The sequence below is a fragment of the Fusarium mangiferae genome (assembly GCF_900044065.1).
Source record: "Fusarium mangiferae strain MRC7560 genome assembly, contig: FMAN_scaffold015, whole genome shotgun sequence".
NCBI lineage: Eukaryota > Fungi > Ascomycota > Sordariomycetes > Hypocreales > Nectriaceae > Fusarium > Fusarium mangiferae.
Window position 1 is genome coordinate 610,471 of NW_024573935.1, and position 16,624 is coordinate 627,094.

At 49.3% G+C, this 16,624-nt stretch overlaps 10 protein-coding genes across 10 annotated transcripts; 5 read left to right on the forward strand and 5 right to left on the reverse strand.

Moving 5' to 3' along the window:
• Positions 1-1,333: 1,333 nt before the first annotated feature.
• Positions 1,334-1,995, forward strand: FMAN_12781 (uncharacterized protein; the record flags this gene model as incomplete). The annotated part of the gene is made up of 2 exons (XM_041823262.1): positions 1,334-1,754; positions 1,859-1,995. 2 exons carry the CDS (start codon positions 1,334-1,336, stop codon positions 1,993-1,995), a joined length of 558 nt encoding a protein of 185 aa, XP_041688861.1.
• Positions 1,996-2,699: 704 nt separating this feature from the next.
• Positions 2,700-4,083, forward strand: FMAN_12782 (uncharacterized protein; the record flags this gene model as incomplete). Its single annotated transcript, XM_041823263.1, has 3 exons — positions 2,700-2,781; positions 2,863-3,842; positions 3,892-4,083. 3 exons carry the CDS (start codon positions 2,700-2,702, stop codon positions 4,081-4,083), a joined length of 1,254 nt encoding a protein of 417 aa, XP_041688862.1.
• Positions 4,084-4,328: 245 nt separating this feature from the next.
• Positions 4,329-5,270, reverse strand: FMAN_12783 (uncharacterized protein; the record flags this gene model as incomplete). Its single annotated transcript, XM_041823264.1, has 1 exon — positions 4,329-5,270. The coding sequence occupies one exon, from the start codon at positions 5,268-5,270 to the stop codon at positions 4,329-4,331; it is 942 nt and encodes a 313-aa protein (XP_041688863.1).
• Positions 5,271-6,006: 736 nt separating this feature from the next.
• FMAN_12784 (uncharacterized protein) lies at positions 6,007-6,930 on the forward strand (the record flags this gene model as incomplete). Its single annotated transcript, XM_041823265.1, has 2 exons — positions 6,007-6,172; positions 6,230-6,930. 2 exons carry the CDS (start codon positions 6,007-6,009, stop codon positions 6,928-6,930), a joined length of 867 nt encoding a protein of 288 aa, XP_041688864.1.
• Positions 6,931-7,085: 155 nt separating this feature from the next.
• FMAN_12785 (putative dolichyl-phosphate beta-D-mannosyltransferase) lies at positions 7,086-7,857 on the reverse strand (the record flags this gene model as incomplete). The annotated part of the gene is made up of 2 exons (XM_041823269.1): positions 7,086-7,704; positions 7,754-7,857. The coding sequence occupies 2 exons, from the start codon at positions 7,855-7,857 to the stop codon at positions 7,086-7,088; spliced, it is 723 nt and encodes a 240-aa protein (XP_041688865.1).
• Positions 7,858-9,270: 1,413 nt separating this feature from the next.
• On the forward strand, positions 9,271-10,128 carry FMAN_12786 (uncharacterized protein; the record flags this gene model as incomplete). The annotated part of the gene is made up of 2 exons (XM_041823270.1): positions 9,271-9,304; positions 9,452-10,128. The coding sequence occupies 2 exons, from the start codon at positions 9,271-9,273 to the stop codon at positions 10,126-10,128; spliced, it is 711 nt and encodes a 236-aa protein (XP_041688866.1).
• An 831-nt stretch (positions 10,129-10,959) lies between these two features.
• FMAN_12787 (uncharacterized protein) lies at positions 10,960-11,364 on the reverse strand (the record flags this gene model as incomplete). Its single annotated transcript, XM_041823271.1, has 1 exon — positions 10,960-11,364. The coding sequence occupies one exon, from the start codon at positions 11,362-11,364 to the stop codon at positions 10,960-10,962; it is 405 nt and encodes a 134-aa protein (XP_041688867.1).
• Positions 11,365-12,384: 1,020 nt separating this feature from the next.
• FMAN_12788 (uncharacterized protein) lies at positions 12,385-13,522 on the reverse strand (the record flags this gene model as incomplete). Its single annotated transcript, XM_041823272.1, has 4 exons — positions 12,385-12,445; positions 12,502-12,628; positions 12,693-13,382; positions 13,450-13,522. The coding sequence occupies 4 exons, from the start codon at positions 13,520-13,522 to the stop codon at positions 12,385-12,387; spliced, it is 951 nt and encodes a 316-aa protein (XP_041688868.1).
• Positions 13,523-14,031: 509 nt separating this feature from the next.
• On the reverse strand, positions 14,032-14,565 carry FMAN_12789 (uncharacterized protein; the record flags this gene model as incomplete). The annotated part of the gene is made up of 1 exon (XM_041823273.1): positions 14,032-14,565. The coding sequence occupies one exon, from the start codon at positions 14,563-14,565 to the stop codon at positions 14,032-14,034; it is 534 nt and encodes a 177-aa protein (XP_041688869.1).
• A 498-nt stretch (positions 14,566-15,063) lies between these two features.
• FMAN_12790 (uncharacterized protein) lies at positions 15,064-16,515 on the forward strand (the record flags this gene model as incomplete). Its single annotated transcript, XM_041823274.1, has 2 exons — positions 15,064-15,540; positions 15,619-16,515. 2 exons carry the CDS (start codon positions 15,064-15,066, stop codon positions 16,513-16,515), a joined length of 1,374 nt encoding a protein of 457 aa, XP_041688870.1.
• Between the last annotated feature and the right edge of the window lie 109 nt (positions 16,516-16,624).

Here is a 16,624-nt window from a genome sequence, read left to right on the forward strand (position 1 = left end):
GCGAAGGCGGATAACATGACCGGAACAAAGTGACAAGTAACAAAAAGTATCGCTTCAAGAAGACCAATGGTTTCGAGAGAGAGAAGGATCAGGGATTGGACGGGGCAGGAGAAACGAGAGCACATGGATAGGCAGTACAAACTACCAGAGAAGTCTGTGCAGAACTTTCTCGTCAAGGAAGTTGAAGAGCGAAAAGTCGACCAATAACAACAAGAAGGACGACGACGGCGTCGTGTACATGGGAGAAGCGTTGGCGAGAATAATGGCAGACGATCCCGGACCACGAACCCTTGTGGTATTTAGACGGACAGGCAGTATATACTGCCAAAGAAATCTACGCGGAGCTTGAGGATCGTGCGAGGCGCGTGATGTGAGCCATCAGCTGTGGGGGCTATCAACTCAAAATAACACTCTTGAGCTTGAGGATCAACGAAGTCGAAGAGCGAAGAGTCATACGTAGAAGTAACTAGAACTGTTGGTTGCCGGTATTGATAGGCCAGTGTTTCTCCATCTGTGGCAAGGGCCATGAAGACATTCTCAGTCTGGTACATGTATGTCACTCAAAAGCCACGCCACGAGAAAGCGCAGACACAGAATCACGAAGACGAAAAGGCAAATCAAAAGTCACTCATTTGATGCTCAGATATGCAGAGAGTCACGCAGAACGAGAGAGGCTTATCAGAGTCAATTGGTTGCGTAAGGTAGTCACGTATCACCGAAGTCAAGGTACGAGACTTCCGGAAGGTGAGCATATGCTTCAGAATAGACTCTCAAAATCTTGGGAAAACAAGATTGGAAGTTTGGACTTGAACTTTGACCAGTTTCAGCTCCTTGAGATGCGTTTGTCAATTCTTGCACATTTTCACGGTTGTTGTCTTGTCGAGGCTGAAGCGCAGAGCATGTAAGCAAGTGATGCTACGACAACGAGGTCGGCGATGATCATGAATCACCCTCCTCCAGGGAGTCCACCCAATTATAAGACCGTGTCCTCGGTATGGCTAGAAATTGGCCTACCACTTTGGCAAGCAGCCTTCTCCTCTTCCAGACTCCAAAAGACATGAGCCCCGTTGAGCATTTTGCTACACCAAGCAACACACACACACCCTTTTCTTCTTACTTGCAAGGTGCCCGCTACGCTTGGTCTCAAATGGATCTTACACCCGATCAATCGGTCATGTCGATCCCAGAAGAGGCCAACGAGACTGTGGCACAATCCAGATTTGTCCGGGACTTGATTCCAGGCGGCGATTTAATCCTCGCCGTTGGTCCCCACAGAACTCTCTTTAGAATTGCGTCTGCCTTTCTGTGCGAAATATCGCCCGTATTTGCAGTAATGTTCGGGCCCAATTTTGAAGAAGGCGACCGCCTGCGCGGTCGCCAGCCTGGAGATCCCGAAATGGTTCTCGAGCTCCCCGATGACGATCCTCTCGCTTTCGACAACACGATCCTTGTGCTCTACGGGGCCAATCCCTCGACACAAGACTTTGACCCCGAAGATATCCAGAAGATATCGATTCTTGTGGACAAATACGATTTGGTATCGCGGTTTGCTTTCGCTTCAGTGTATTGGTTTGCGAAGTATGCTTGGGCAGACGACCCTGAAGAGACGTGGCAACTCACTACTGCCGCCTACTGGATGCAAAACCCCGATGCTTTCTTTACCTTTAGCAAGAAACTAGTCAAGCAGCTGCAGCCTTCTCACTTGAGCTATGTCGCGGGAATGCCCGACAAGGAGCTTGGGCTTCGACTTTGCTGTAGGCTACCCACCAATTGTCAAACTTCCCTTCTTCCCACACATGATCAGTTGTTTGGACGGGCCTTGTGCCATTCGTGTTAACCCGAAACTAACTTTTGTCAGTGGCAATCGAAGAACAACGTGTTCACAAGCTCGCGAACGAAGTTAAAGCAAAAGGTCTCTGTTTGTACTGTTTCGGCCGGGCTAAGCTTGGGTTTACTTCGCGTGTCAAGGGGTGTAAGAATCGCAAATACCACTGATTCTGGAAGATTCCGTTCTTTTTAATTTTCGATGAACAGCCATAGCTTATAAGAGCGCGCGTGATTGCAACATTGTGGGATAGATTGCTTGGTTGGTCTGCAGTGGGCAAAGGATCAGAGCTTGGGAGGTTGTGAAGGGACACGCCTCAGGGAGCAAAATAGCATTATACTTCAGATTAGGTATCGAATTAAACTCAGTAATGGGTATCCCATACTCGTCCTAGCCTTATCATGTAGAACCGAAGTCCTGAGCTTTCTTTCCTCCCCTACCGAGATACGGTAGATAGGTAAGTAGTTTCACTGGCGATTAGTAAGTTCTAACGCATGGATGGTTTGCTACAATCGAACAATTTGGATAAGGTAGGCGTAAAAATTGTGCTCTTTTTCGCGTTATAACTTCCGAATTGTTTGCATTTGAGTTCTCACGACTTGACATTGCGAAGTCGTGAGTTGTTGTCGTTGGAATGGATTTCCCGGTGATTATCCGAACACACCATGATGCAGCAAGATCACAGGCTTCCCTTCATCAAAGGGCATCGATAATTCATCAAATACGAGGCCATGAGTGAACCGCAAAGAACAGGGAGTCAAGGGCACTCCAGAAATAAGTCCATCACGAAGAGTACGCCTCAGAATGATTCCCGTGGGAGACGTTGATGCTGCATGAGCGGGGCTTCTCATGTCTCCAAATGAGCATTGTTAACATGAGCGATACCGGTGCGACACGGCTAACTCTGTCTCAGCCCGACCGAGATCCTCTACGAAAGGACCTCTCGATCTTGATGAGTGAGTAGAACGTTATTGATGAGATGACGACCCGAGGTTGACACCTAACCCACAGTGACCCGTTATTGTCACCTCAACAAGCGAAGACCCCTCAGCGAGTAGTCACGCACCGCAATAGGATATCATCGCCACATCCGCGCTCATCTACAGCGACTCCAGTCTCGCAACTGGGGGAGGCTAGACCCAAAGACTTTTCATTTCTTCTAAGGCCAGAGATTTATCACCCTTTGACGCCTCTCAATGTCCCTGTCGCATTTCGTAACCCACAGAAGCAGCCCGATCCTGAGGCTCCCATTGAGGAGCTCCTTGCCAGCGGTCACTTCAGAGCAGCGGCTATAGCTGCAGTTCAAGAACTCACAGGCTCTGGAGCCAGTGGAGGAATCAACCCAACAGATTCCAAGAGGATATTCGAGCTTCTTTACACTCGACTAGCATGTCTTACTCTGATTGATGCGACTCCCTTGGCTGCTCAGGAGGTCAAAGCCTTGGAAGATCTCAACGACATCAGGAGGTATGTAGACGAAACTACTGGAGAGCACCTAGTGCCTTGGGAACTAAGAGTTCTCAATATACGCCTTCAGTCGCTTGGCTTCGGCGATTATCGCCGGGCTGTTATGAGTTACCACGACCTGGCTCGCGAAGCTCGTGACCGTATCAGCAAAGCGGCGGCCCAGCACGACAACTCCGCAAGGGAACTCTGGAAAGCTCGTCTCTACGATCTCGGTATCCAGGTTGCTGGAGCTCTGATTGAGCTCGAAGACCTGACAGGCGCAGCGCATCACCTTAGCACCCTGCGGGATCGGGGTGATGGCAAGATGGCACTTACCAAAGCACTTCTATGGCTACACTTGGGTGACGTTGAAAGCGCAAGATCATGCGCACGTCAAGCCATGGAGAATGATGAAAATGTCGAGAAGCTAATCCTGGCACTCTGTGACATGGCAGATGCAGAGTACGAGACAGCTCTCGAAGCATGGAAGGAATTGAAGGAGAGTTTGGACGACGAGATGGTCGGCGTCAACACAGCCGTGTGCTTGTTGTATCTTGGGCGGATACAGGAGGTATGTTCATCTGTGATACACGTGATGGCCACGTACTTAAACTTCTTAGGGACGCGCAATACTGGAGGGCCTTGTGGAATCTGGCTTATCGTCTCATACGCTGTTGTTTAACCTATCGACCATGTACGAGCTGTGTACCGAGAGGCATAAGAACTTGAAGCTCAAGCTTACGGAGAGGGTCGCTGGCTTGGAGGCTTCCACTGCAGGCTGGGAAAAGACAAACAGCGATTTCAAGCTATAGTTGTACAATCTGAACAGATTTATCATTCACTTGGGTACCTATATAGACAGGCCACAGGAAGCAAGAAGCTCATGATAATAAAACATTGTGCCAAAACTGGACTGGTCTCAAGGTCTGCAAATATGTACTAAACTTGCCCAAGTCATTTTAATAGGGGCCCCAAGTTTTCTTGCATCTTGTAGACGTGATACACCAACAACACATATTTTCTGAAATGTACCAACCGACGTTTCGAAGCCAAATGATCAAGTGTTGTGCAAACGACGCCAATCGGCCTCCTCAAAATCTCCCGAATCGTTTTCATGAAAAAAATCGTCAATCGCGATTAGTTCTTGGCTATGTGGGCGTCTTTTCCAACTGCGTCTCTTCCACTCATCCAGTGAACTGAATGAGCCATAGTCGTGCGTTGCATTTACAACAGCGCCGTTCTCCTTGGAGACGCTGAAATCGTAACTTGTTGAGCATGTTATGCAAGAACCACGAGGTACACGACTTCTTTCTACTTCCCCATTCTGAAGCGGCGTTAATTTGCGTATCAACGACCACGATGCGCGCCCGTCCTCCTTCATCAGCGACCTACCACCCAAAAGAGATATGTGGCTGCAGATAGGGACGAAAATGTACGGGGGGACGAGAGATGCAGGGAAGTCGGCTTGGAGTTTCCATTCTTCATGTAGGATAAAACGGCCATTCTTGATCTCAGGCGTGGCAGAGAAGTGCAAGATTGGTCCCAAAGAGCCGTTGGAGCATGTTTGTCGATAGGGCTGCATAATTTTTGCAGCTGCATATTTATAGAATCCTCCAAGTCTGTTGTATTTCAGTGCCAGTTGAACGTGCAGGTGTTGTAAGTCGTAACCGGTCGCACAAGTGCGCCGATGGTTGACCGAGTAATCCCAGCAGAGACGTGACTTTATTGAGGGGGCATGGCGGTTGAAAATGTGAAGCATGCAGCACTTCCCGCAGAAGTAGTGGTCTGGCATTACGTATGCGAGACCAAGCAAGAATTCGGCCCTGTCTTCAAAGTTGGTGTTGGCCAAGGTGCGGAAGTCCCTCTTTGCCAGGTACCGCATGGTCCTGCAGGTCTGTGAGAGCCAGTACAAGCCGCAAAGCTCTGTGTGATCGAGGATGTACAACACAACTTCAACTGGGAGTCCCAGAAGGCCACGGCTTCCGGAGTTTGTTGACATGATGGATAGTTGGGCTTCGAGTCGATGGAAGGATCCGGATTGAGGAACTTGGAAGAAAGGAACCTAAGGCTTGCAAGAATTTAGATGAAGTTTATTGTTGTGAGCCCTAAATTACAGTTTTTATCTTTCTATATAAACTCTGAAGATAAGAAGATATGTGAACCTAGAAAGCATCATCACGAAGTGTAATTGGGGGCATGGTACGGAGTACGGCCGGTACATTTCAGAGAAGAAGTATCGATGAAAGCAAGAATCTCAGGATACCAAACCCTTGAGATGGTGACTGCCTCTATCTCCGTGCCGAAATGATATTTCTATACAGAAATACCGAAATTCAACCAAGGTATAACTTATCATCAACGCTGATATATCACATCTCCGGGGGAGGGGGGCAAAAAAACCTGGGACCTTCTTTGGAGGTGACAAAATACTTAAGTAATTCAAGGATATTTTAGGCATTTTCACTGCGGATTTAGTGCATTTTTAGACTAAATATTTTTGACTGTCGAGGTCAAGGTCAGGATCTTTTTGCTCCCTAATGTTATCCCCCGTCAAGCCCGGAGCTACCCCACATACCGCGCCATTGAGCCTCGGCTCAAATGCGTCGATCTCGTCGATCCCCGGGGCCATTAAAGGACCCGAATCCGGGGAAATGTCCATGATTTATGGTCCTGTTCATTGTTCCAACAATTTATTTGAATGACCCAATAGCACAATCAATACACAGCAAATCAACATGTCGGACCGTGTTAGTCAACTCGCTGGTCATCTCAACTACCCCAAAGGCCTACTCGCTGGCCAAGTAGCTATCATCACAGGCAGCGGCCAAGGAATCGGTGCAGAAGCTGCCAGGCTCTTTGCCAAAGAGGGTGCGAAAGTTGTTGTTGCAGATATCGACGCGGGTTAGTGGCCTTGTTCTTTGCTCATAAAACATTAGTGTCTAACTCTGGCTCGAATAGAAAAGTCCAAGGCTGTTGCTGATGGCATCAATAAAAATGGCGGCCAGGCTATAGCTGTGCCCGGAGATATTCTCAAGGCAGAATATGTCAATGATCTGGTCAAGAAGGCTGCAGAATTTGGCGACGGAAAGATCAATATCATCGTCAACAATGCGGGCTACACTTGGGACGGTGTCATTCACAAGATGACAGACAAGCAGTGGGACACTATTCTCGCTCTTCACTGTACTGCCCCTTTTACTCTCGTCCGCGCAGCAGCGCCTTACTTCCGTGTACGCGATGGTGCCCCTCGATGCATCGTCAATATCTCATCTACATCTGGAGTGCACGGCAATGCGGGACAGCTCAACTACTCTCTTGCAAAGGCAGGTATCACAGGGTTCACAAAGACGATTGCAAAGGAGTGGGGTCCCTCCTTCGGCGTGAGAGCGAATACTGTTGCCTTTGGACATATCCTCACCAGATTGACGGCGGCGAAGGAAGACGGCGCATTTGTTACCGGGCCGGACGGTGAGAAAATCGCACTGGGTATTCCAACAAAGCAGAAGGAGGCAGCAGGGGATAATGCCCATGCAGATATTCCACTGAGGAGACCTGGTACTGCGACTGAGGCAGCGAGCGCTGTTCTGGCTGTGGCGAGCCCATTGTTTTCGTATGTATCGGGCCAGACCATCATGGTCACTGGAGGTCGTAATATGTAGAGTATATCCAGGCGACGAGTTAGATAGGACTCCCAGATCAGTCGAGGAGAGCATCAATTGACGAAGAAACGTGGTATTAGATTAAACGGTACTATACTTCCCCAAACGCCCCCATCCAACAAGATGTGTCCCTTTTGTGCATGTCATTCTCATTCTTAGACCTTGAGCCACAGGTTGAAGACACCCTGGGCATACTGAACAATCTCATCACCACCAAGCTTGCTCTCTCCATAAAGACGATCGACGAAAGAGATGGGAACCTCAGCGACGGTGCATCCCATAGCCTTCGCACGCACCATAAGCTCCATCTGGAAACTGTATCCCTTGCTCTCGGTGCTAGCAATAGCCTTCTCCAGCGCAGCACGCTTGTAAAGTCGGAAGCTGCCCGTGAGGTCACTCACGCCAGGGCGGAGGACAGTATCGGCGAACAAGTTGGCGCCACGGCTGACGAACTTGCGTTTGAGATCCCAACCAAAGACACCGCCGTTTCCAGCGTAGCGAGTACCCGTGACGATATCGTAGTTGCCCTTGGCCTGGAGAGCGACCATCTCGGGGATGAACTTGGGGTGGTGGGAGAAGTCGGCGTCCATGATGATGACGAAGTTGCCCGTGACGAACTTGAGACCGTGGACATAGGCTGTGCCGAGACCGAGTTTGCCAGCGCGGGGCTTGAGGACAACGTGGGGAGAGTAGACCTTGACGAGCTGCTGGGCAACTTCTTGGGTTCCATCGGGGGAGCCGTCGTCGACGATGATGAGTTCCCAATCGAGGTTGCTGTTCTGGTTAGCCTTTGCCTGTCAAGCCGCAGGAAGACGGTACTGACTTCTCAGTAAAGGTGCGGTTCAACAACCAGGTAATGATGGGCAGGTTCTTGCGCTCATTGTAGGTTGGCAAGATAACCGAGTACTTGTTCTTAGTTGTGGCCATGGCGGGCGATTAGAAGGGGGATATCGTTTCGAAGAAGGAGATTAAATGAGGAATCAAGCCGAAGAGAAGGAAGATCAAAGTTCGATTGCGAACGACAAAATGAGCGTGGGAAATTTGGGGGATCGCGTTTGGATGACTCGTCGTTATTCGCGTCAAGCCACTCTAAGGGGACACCTTGAAGCTGGCAATTGGGGATGGACAGGGGTGACTAAGCTCACGATGGCTGCCCCTGAATTGGATGTGGCTGTGCGCGACTTTCTGTGGCTGGTGAGGTACAAGCTCTGGTTTTGCCGATGCCGATCTGCTAACATGGATTGATTCTGGACCATGACATGACTTGCAGGTTGCAGGGCTTGCGATTGTCAATTCTGCGTCATGCTGGTCAGCTTTTGAGACCGCAGAGGCTTTGCTTGGCTGGTCACTTGAGGTCTTTTTGTTGGGTCATCGGCCGACTGATCAATATCAACCACGGCTTAATGTTGTTGAACAAGAACGTTTCCTTGCGTCACTGGACATTTACCGCCTGGTGCTGAATGAACACAGAGCCTCCCGTATCTTCCTCTCCGCCGACCTCGCGTCCACTTCCCCAGCAAAATCAAGTACCGGTACTAAACCCGTCCTGTGTCTCACTGGTTCCGGCGGTCCACACCTCAAGTCCTCTGTCTTCCCAGATCGGTGGCTTACAATTGAAGCTTGTGGTTCCTTCGAGGAGCTCCCGACCCACCAAAGCTCCCTCTTGTTCCCCGCAAAGCACGCAAATGCAGCTGGGAAGCAAAAGGACTGGGAACTGGGATCCTTGACCCAGAACCCAAAAGCCAATCCGAGATGACGACCAAGTCCGTCCCGATCTACAGAGTTCACACCGTCAAGTACGGGTGTTCCTTGGGCTAACCTCACAGTCCACAGAGTCGCAGTCGAGTGACGAAAGGGCGCTTTTCCTTGACCCAATGCGTGCTATGCGTTCTCCTCTTCCAATTCCCTTGCTCATCCCGTCCAAGTATCCCGTCACTCGTTCCCCGCGGGTGAGGAACCTCGATGCTGTTTGTGCGCCCTCCGCCTCGGCCTCGGAGCTACCCATGCCTTACCAAATTGCTTCTGGCTTCTCTCTGTCTGTCCATGCTGCTTCTGTTTCTAGGCAAGGTAGGCAAGGTAGCTGTGGATGGACATGGCTTTGTGGAACCGACCGTCGTGACTTGCCTCGTGCCTTTCTTTGCCAACCTCACTCCCCTTCTTCGTGTCTCGTTCCCCGACTTTGACCTCCTTCCTACATCAACATTGTGAAGCTTCCTCACTCCTGTAGCCTCAGAAATTATCGCAAATATCTCTCGTATCCATTATTGACTTCGCTGCGTCGCGCAAACACACGCTCATAAGCTAGAGCCAGCCTGCGACACCAATTGTTACGTCATCATCATGTCGGACGGAATCGCCCCAGCTATAGACAAAGGTATGTCCCATCGCCAGTCGTCTCAATGGCCTCCTTTCCATCGCGTTTGATGCAGCGCTTCGCAATTGGCATGTTGGCGATGTCCGTTTCGACCTCCGTGGCTCAAGACTGCGCTTATACACGGAATTCTGAGCTGACATGCCCTAGTCGGCGCACCTGAACCCACGGCCCCCGAGGCCGAGGGCGGCGCTCCCACTTTGGACACCGCGACAGCTCCTTCGGAGCCTGCCAAGCCGGAAGAATCCAAGCCAACTGAGGGACCCGGTGGTCTCAGCGCCCCGCCGAAGCCCGTTGAGGTTGCGTCTGTGCCAGAGACACCCGTCAACAATATGACACCCGCAGGCGGCACGCCACGACCCGTGCTCAACCTCGAAGAAGAGCCAAAGGAAACGCCAAAGAATGAGGACGAGAATGCATTTATCACTGATGCTCCAACATCGGCGCCTGCTGTCTCCGCCCCAAAGGATGTCCCTATGACTGACAATGCCGCCGACGACAAGCCAGCGGGCATCAACGGCGCCAGTAAGCCTGAGGTCAACGATGTCGCCGAAGCGGCTGCAGGCGAAAAGCGTAAGGCTGAGGAGCCTCCTGCTGCCACCAACGGCGCATCTAATCCCGCTGCGACAGAGAAGTCGGAGTCGGAGGAGCGTGCGGAGAAGAAGGCTCGCGTTGAAGACGTCGCAGATGAGCCGACCGCCACTGAGAGTACTTCGCCAAACGGTAAGCACGAAAACGGGAAGGCTGCGAAGAAGGACAAGAAGGTCACCCCAGTTGCTGGGAAGACGGCACGCAAGACGCGAAGTCAAGGTCCTGTTGAGGTTTAGTAGCAATGCGAATTCGCAGGCTTTTCCTTAATCTATCATGATGGTTTATGAATGCTGCAGCACATGATTTAGGGGTGGGACGGCGAAAATGGCGGATGGGAACGGGAAAAGGAACATCATCCCGAGATCTGCCTGGTTCAAGGATTTGTGAGTATATTTGTGCGTCAGGTAGTAAACACTGTTTGCATTTGCCATTTCATTAATTATACAGTGCTTTATTGATAAGAATGGTCTATTAGCGATTGCGTCTGCCCTGATATTGCTGTACTAGACTGATAACACCTACGCTGCTCATTCAAGCTAAGCCCAACCAAGTACCGAAGACCCATCCATAGTTTCCTCCGTCCATAGCGGCATTCTCGGGGATCCGCCTCGGAGAAGTGGAGTAGGTTCTGAACGTCAAGGCCGGGATGCAACTTTCGTTTGCCAATTGGCGGAGTTTGTGTTGAGATTTCATGATAGTTCGTAGGGGCGAGGTGAAGAGCTGTCTATATGCTGGTTGATTTGTTTATGGTAATCGTGAATGAAGTGAGTCGTGCTGAGCTGACAAGGAAAGAGAAGAATGAAAGCATCAAGAGATGCCTCAACAAATTGGTACCGAGAATGCTCATTATTGCTGAAGCGTTGTAGTAATTCTCATGATGTACTTTTCTTTGAGCTGTTGCGGTCGAATTCTGGTGTTGGGATGATGGAGAGAATGACTTGAGAGACATGGTTCTTTGTGGACACTTCGCTCTCGAGTGTCCAAACCTGATCAAATGTTGGCGCCGACAAAATTGATACCGGTTTGGGTTGGTATCTACCCCCAATGAATAACATTTTGTGTGAGATCTAGTACCAATAGTACTGCACGGCAGTAAGATAGAGATCGTTTATCTCCTCAACCTGCTGAGCCTCAGCCTCTGGGGATCCGCGTCTGCCATATACTGTAGCAAAGAGACCACAAGTTGCCACGACCGCCATAAGAACCAGGAACTCCAGAAAAGACTGCTTGCTCTTGAATGGCCAGAGTAGGCAGTGTAGCCCCTCTTCAATCGCGAAGAGCATATTCCCGAACAGCACGAATACAGCGACTGCGAAGAGCGTCTGTCTATAGACGTGGTGACACAAGTAGTACTCGAGGCGGTGGATAAGGCTGAGATGGCTGGGAGCAGCTGGCATAGGGCCAGTGAACATCTTGAGGATGCAGCCGTAGGGTATAGCCAAAATGACCCAAAGTGTGTATATCACATACATGACTGTTGGTTTCGAAATGAGGATCTCGGTATGAGTAGTAGTGAGCTGATATTGTATGCGTAGCTTGCCGACTCGCGAGTTCGATGCTGGGATTCTTGGTGTGAGGGAAATAAAGAAGAGGGAAATGAGTGACGACGAGTAGCAAAGGAGTGCTATTTATACCATTGTGTAAGAAACAAAGTTCTCAGACTTTGCTCTGTTGCCTTGCACAAACATCGATAGGGTTCATACAAGTGGAAGTTATTCACCACCAATAAAGACTTTTTCGAAGCTTAAAAGGCGAACCTCGAATGAGATGAAGGGAGTTCACAGAAAGTTTTGTGAATATATGAAGCTTTGCGATGCGCAAAAGAATGAGGCAACTTATTGTCCATCTATCAATCTTTCTCCAATGGGAGAGACTCTAACTTAAGTTCTAGGCACCCAAGTGGAGGCAACAAACCATAGGACCTCCATCCCAAATGATCGAAAAGATTTAGGTTAATTTAGGGAAACTTAGGGGAGAGTCAGAAGGCATTTAGACTAGTTGGCGTTTTTAACATCTAAGCTTAGGGTCTGAAGTTATCTTACTTCCCGAACTACCTGATGAGTTATGGTCCTGGCTGGAACTACGTGCAACGATTCTATAGTTGTTATCGCTCAACGATGTGTGGTAGCGAGTGTACTTACCTATGTTGGTATGAAGAGAAGAAAATCCACGAGCCTTGCAGTGAGGGAGAGCACAGTAGTAACAGACTGGTGGACTCATGAAGTTGCGCGTTCAAGTTTGGGTAGAAACTGCATCTTCAAAGACAATTCAGTAATGTTAAATGTAGAGGGGCCAATATACACGATCAAAGTAACAGCTTTGACACTGCTATTAGGATACAGTCTAAGTAAGCATCTAAGTCTCGACGAGGTCACGCAGTGTATCGTATGTTGCTTCTCTCTACTAACCATATCTCTGAACTAAATCTCTCATAACGTCAAGAACCCTGTAACACAATTAGGAGCTAACCATACAACAGTTCAAGAATGGCCTCACTGTGTGCGAAGTGTCTCATTGTCAACAAAAAGGGCCGACACGTGAGTGTCAAATCTGCTGGCTTGACGTCAGTCCCAGTGATTAGGAAGAGATATATTTGCTTCTTTACTCACAGCCTATAGAGGTCTAGCCGACCCTCAAAATCCTCTTCGGGTGCCGAGATCTGGGCAAATGTGTTGTATGCAGCGACGTACTCATCTCCAAACCTATTACAAGCTGGTCGCCATTGGCCAAACTCATCTATGAAAAAGGTTGGTTAGCACAAGTGATATCTTCTGTCGGGTAAGGAATTCCGGGAACGCACATTCGTTATGTGCAAAGAAGCAGCATGCATCGAAAACAAGAGGTTGGTCGCTCTCGACATCAATCCCTGCATTTGCATACCAAAGGTCGCCATGAATCAACGAAGGTTTCACAGTCCGGCCGCCACTCTCGAGAGGCCTCAAGAGCCTCGGGATAACCTTCTCGAAAAGCGCTTGCGAAAGAGCCTCAAGCTCATCACTGTTTCCTTTCACCGCGATCTCCAGGTCAAGAGCCTGTCTCATTGACTTGGTAAAGAATTTCTCCCAGCTATCTTCCCATGCCACGTACTGGGGCAAATTTCCCGCGTAGGTTGTGACGTGGAAGCCGAACTTTCCAATAGGTGAGGCACTTTTCTGGTGCATCGCTGACAGACGAGAAGCAAACTCGTCAGGGTCGGGCATATCCTCCGTCATTTCTCGAAACTCACAGACGAAGAAGTGCGTGTCTGGAATGTTCTCGTAAGTGCCGCAAGCGATGGGCTTTGGGACGAATTCTGGTACGACTCCATGTATCGCGCTCATCGAATGGAATTCCCCCTCTGTCATGCTCCTGCCTATTTCCTTCGATAGGACTTTGATGAAAAACGACTGAGGTGTGCCATCTTTGAGAAGAACTTCAATTCGACCCGTCTTTGCCCAGAAGCTCACACCATGGTTCTCGATGGATGTGACTTTGCATCCCTCTGGTAGCTCTTATCAAGCAGTCAATACGGGAACGATCTTCCAAGTCCATAGGGCTTCTAAGGTATAGTAGCTTACCCCTCAATACGGCTGGGTCAATGTTGGTGTTGCCCGAGTCGAAATCGTAACCCTTTGCATCGTTATAATTCATTTCAAATCTCTTCGGATTTTTTTTATTTCATTGCCTAAATTGCTATGTTTGTCCAGGCTCTTGGGTAGGGAATAGGTTTATTATACCTACCTACACAGCGTTTGTGGTTGGCGTGCTTGCACTCACTGCTAACATTGGATGGTCGACTGGTCCAATCGATAAGCGCCCATCACGAAACCTAGGTAAGTATAGATGGCGGCTAACGGCGTCCATAATCGGTCACTGTTGCTATGGATCTTTATTTGATTTGGCAATGCATGAAAATAAAAACTCCTTGCTTTTAATAGTCATTTGATACGATATCTACTAGATATGAGGCCGGAGTTTTGTGAGAAAATGCAATGAGGCTACAGTTCTTTGCATCATACGGAGTACATTTATGTATTTACGGCATCCCTCTCCAAAGTACTAAGCGTACCTAGGTTTTGTCAAAGTCTAGTGGCTTATGCGGGCCGTTCCGGTGCACCGGCACCCTTATTCTTCATCTCAGCGCAACCAATTCAAGTCTTTCAATGTCCGGCCATTGAGATCTCCATGATTCTGTCGTGCCAATGTTCGACGGGATACACGACCTTGACACCATGTGCCTCGAGTCTTTCCAGTCCGTCATTGTTTGCAATAAACGTTCCAGGTTCCCTGATGCCCACATAAACAGTCTTGATAGCACCCCTGAGTCTCAAGATTCTAGTCGCGCAAGTCATGTTGCCGCTCAGCCTCTCATTGCAAGGCTCCATAGTTGTGTACAGCACAGTATTTGGTGGAAGGACTTCGTGTATGCGTTCCTCGGGAAGGTTGTGCTCGTCGGCGATCTTGATAAAACAACAGTGCTCTGCGTGTGTGGTGCCTGGATCTCCTTTGTAGTCTCTCGGATATTCAAGCGAGTACCCTGTCGATAAGACCCTGCCTTTGGCTGCATCTACAAGTACTGCCCCAACACAGAATTTGTTGCCAGCTGGCGGCGACTTTTTGGCTTGGGTGAGGGCAAACTCCATGAAAGCTTCATGGTCGCCAACTTCGAACGTCGGACTGGTCTCAGAAGCCATGGCAAGTGAAAATGAGGCGATAAATGAATAATCTGTTCAGTGAACGTAGTATATTTGCTGGTATCGGAGAGAGTCCTGTTGGTAATTTTCATTTTAGAGCGTCGTACTTGTAATTAGCCCCTCCACTTACAGATGGATAGAGCCGAGAGCCGCGACCCTTTGCATCAGTCCGAATAACGAAAGTTGACGCCCCACGCACGCACTGATGCACATCAAGTTTCATGGGCTACAATGGTTAACCTACTGCCTGAGTAGACAGCTATTGAAAATCCGTTTGCTGACTGTGGCTGTTATCGAAAGCAGCGGCGCTCAAAGCCTGACCTGCATCCAAGCAACTCCACAAGCAGTCGCGACTCGACCAAGAGCCTGAGGAGTTTATTTCCCCTGTCGAAGCCGCAGTCCAGGACCACAACAACCCCGGACGAGCAATCAAAGGTCGATAAGGGACCCCTAGGCCTAAATCTTCTATATTGCCTAACAGAGCCTGAGATCGACCTCATGTTCGTTCATGGGTTGGGAGGCAATTCAAGAAAGACATGGAGCAAGTCGTTCGCAGACCAGCTTCACTACTGGCCCGAGGATCGGCTCTCCCAGGACCCAGCATTCAGAAATGTCCGTATCCATAGCTATGGATATGTCTCGTACTATTTGAAGGGTAAGGAGGATTGCTTGAATGTTCATCACATTGGCAAGTCATTCCTAGGTGCGGTTAGCATTGCGCCATGTATTGCTAATTCCAAGACCTACATTATCGTTATCGGCCACAGCATGGGTGGACTGGTAATGAAGAAAGCGTACATCCTGGCGAAGCAAGATACAGAACACCAAACTCTGGCTGGACGTTTTGCCGCTTTCTATTTCCTCGCTACGCCACATAGTGGTGCCAACTCAGCAAAGATGCTCAAGAACCTGCTCAAGATCGCGTACGACCGTGCCTATGTTGGCGACCTAGAGCCGAACTCTGAAGCAGTTCAAGTGATTAATGACGAATTTCGCCACTTCTCGGCTGACCTTGAGCTCTGGTCGTTTTATGAAACACAGAATATGAAATAGTTCAGCTCACTTATTGTCGATCCTGAATCAGCCGTCCTTGGATACCGTGGGGAGAAGCAAATACAAACTGCTGACCATTGTTCAATATGCGAGTTCGACACACCTCAGGATTCTAATTACACACTCCTAAGAGACTCACTTGCCTCGACAGTGACCAAGATCACTACGGCATTTCCGGAGAAGAGGCATGAAATGATCAAGAACCTCAAGAATTACCTACAAGTTTTCGATATGTTGGACGATGATCTAGCAAACGTTTGCGAATCTCGGATGCCTGGATCGCGCGAGTGGATTTCGAACAAAGACAATTACATCAAATGGAGGGACGGTGAAGAAGGTGATGGCAAAGCGTTATGGATCAAAGGCAGGTCCGCAACTGGGAAATCCATCCTGGCTGGTTACGTTGTCGATCAGCTCAGGGAGTCTGGCCAGACTTGCAGCTACTTCTTCTTCAAACACGGAGACAGGTCCAAGGCTTATCTGGGCCGTTGTCTCCGGCGTCTGGCCTTTCAGATGGTGGTATCGAACGCTGAGGCTAGTGATACCATTCTAAAGATGCAGACGGATGGTATTTCTTTCGACGGCATCGACGAACGCACGCTCTGGAGGGTCCTGTTTCTTTCTGGTATTTTCAGGGTTCCCATGGCTCGGCAATACTGGGTCATCGATACGTTGATTGAGTGCTCAAACCCTCTGGTGCTTTTGCAGGCCACTCTTTCCACCATGGACGAGTCCACACCACGAATCCTAGTCACTAGTCGAGACACGGTCGAGTTAGATCAAGGTGTCGTGGTCATCCCACCAAACATGGTCCAGATTCTGCCAGTAACGATAATGGATACAATCAGATCTCAGACTCTTGATCGAAAGTCGGAGCCAGGCCTTGGCAATAGCTAGACCCCAGGACCGAAGCGAACTAGCTGAGACGATTTTAGATATATCGAGGGGGTCTTTCTTGTGGACGATTTTGGTCATCGAGGAACTCCAACACTGCCACAGTAGAAAG